The sequence below is a fragment of the Apodemus sylvaticus genome, chromosome 4 (assembly GCF_947179515.1).
Source record: "Apodemus sylvaticus chromosome 4, mApoSyl1.1, whole genome shotgun sequence".
Taxonomy (NCBI): domain Eukaryota; kingdom Metazoa; phylum Chordata; class Mammalia; order Rodentia; family Muridae; genus Apodemus; species Apodemus sylvaticus.
The window spans coordinates 66,644,951-66,646,981 of NC_067475.1; the positions used below are offsets into that span (position 1 = coordinate 66,644,951).

At 47.2% G+C, this 2,031-nt stretch overlaps 1 protein-coding gene across 1 annotated transcript; it reads right to left on the reverse strand.

Moving 5' to 3' along the window:
• Positions 1 to 241: 241 nt before the first annotated feature.
• On the reverse strand, positions 242 to 741 carry LOC127682186 (40S ribosomal protein S23-like). The gene has a single exon (XM_052178578.1). It carries the CDS (start codon positions 712 to 714, stop codon positions 283 to 285), a length of 432 nt encoding a protein of 143 aa, XP_052034538.1. The 5' UTR covers positions 715 to 741; the 3' UTR covers positions 242 to 282.
• Positions 742 to 2,031: the final 1,290 nt, after the last annotated feature.

The following is a 2,031-nucleotide window of genomic DNA, read 5'->3' on the forward strand; positions in this document are numbered from 1 at the left end:
GAGTTCCAGTCCTGACTTCCTTTAGTGATAAACTGCAACATGGAAGTGTAAGCTCAATAAACCCTTTCCTCCCCAACTTGCTTCTTGGTCATGATGTTTGTGCAGGAATAGAAACCCTGACTAAGACAGTAGCTTAACAGTACACCACCCTGGAGACGTTAGCCAATGCTAGGTCCTTCTGTCTATCTTTCCCTTTGGCTTCCTTCTGCCTATGACACTTGGGTTTTTTATTTATTTTTTTTCAGAATATGAAAATTTATTACTGTGTTTCCATTGTCAATTTTATGATCTTGGTCGTTCCTTCTTGCCTTTGTATAGAGCCAAAAGAGACACATTGGCCACTTTCACCACCTTAAAGCGGACTCCGGGGATATCACCTACAGCATGACCTTTCCGACCAAATCCAGCAACCAGAACTTCATCGTTTTCCTCAATGAAGTTCAAACAGCCGTCATTGGGCACAAACGCTGTGATCTTCTTGTCGTTCTTAATGAGCTGCACCCGGACACATTTCCTGATGGCAGAATTAGGCTGCTTGGCCTCAACCCCTACTTTTTCCAGCACAATTCCCTTTGCATGAGAGGCACCCCCAAACGGATTGGCCTTCAGGGCTGTGCCCAAGTGGGCTTTCTTGTACTGTTTATCATGCCACTTCTGGTCCCGTCGGTGACTGCGGAGCTTCCGGGCAGTACGGAGACCACGACACTTGCCCATCTTGCCGGCGCCACGGGCCCAAGAGCGGGCTTTTTATTTTTAATTAAAGTCTTATTGTGTAATTTCTACTTAAAGCTCTTCATTATTTTTCCTTTGCTTGGTGATACAGTGCCAGCCTGGGAATAGGTCGTGAGCCTTTCATCACCTTCACCACATTAAGCCGCTCTCTTCTTGCCACTGATGCCCCTGGCTTCATTAAGCAATCTGGGGAGCTGTACCTCAGTATCATCCATCTAGATTTGATTTTTTCTTTCACTCTGCCTTGCAAATCCCTTTCCTCACCTTTTGCCCACCTTTTTTTCCTACCCGTCCTGACGCCATGACCTTTTAATACAGTTCCTCGTGTTGTGGTGTCCCCCAGTCATAAAATTATTTCATTGCGACTTCATTTCTGCAGTCTTGCTACTGTCATGGATTGTAATGTAAATATCTGATGTGCGGGCTATCTGCTATGCGACCCCCCAAGGGGAATTGAGACCTACAAGTTGAGAAACAGGACCCTAACCAACCTTAGACACACTCCAGGTCTCACCTCCACGGAACACATGATAAAGCACCCCCATTCCAGAGCACGGTGTGTCTTCAGTCTGTGCCACTATTGCTGGACACTATGACTGCCTGCGTGCTTTTCAGGGGAGGAGGCTGCCTGATTGATTCCGCAATACCCTGGGTCTACTCAACAGTGATTTATTAGTGGACGCTCCCAGACAGACTAGGTAGAAATAAGGGACACAGGACTGGGCAAGGGTCCAGCCTCATCCAAATCTTAGGAAGGGCTCTCAAGCTCAGATCAGACCAGATATGCCCCAGCTGAAGTCATAGAACAAATGAGGTTTGGTTCTTTCCTGTTCCAACCATCAGTCACTGGCCACAGCACGAGCTGACAGTGTTTGTGGTGAGAAGGGAAACACAAGTCACCCCACTGGAGAGTTCTTGTTCTAGCAAAGGGAGCAGCTTAGAGACCTTAGCAGGCATGGGTGTCACCACACAATGGGAACGATCTATACATCCATAGCCAGAATACATCGCCCTTGACAGCTAGCCAAAGGAACGAAGGGCAAACATCTTCATCCACTCACTCTCTGGTTCTTTTATGCCCTGCTTCATGATTTCTCCAGGGATTGAACTCCCTCATTCTGCCAGTCGTGACTCTGAGAGGCCTCTCCATTTTTCTCAAGCTTCCCCCAAGATCTAACCACTTCTCAGGGTTTTCTAGCTTGGGTGATTCTAGTTTCTTACCTCTTGTGTTTTGTTAAGAAGTAGATGAAGGCCTGGTGAGATGGCTCAGTGGTTAAGAGCACTGACTGCTCTCCTGAA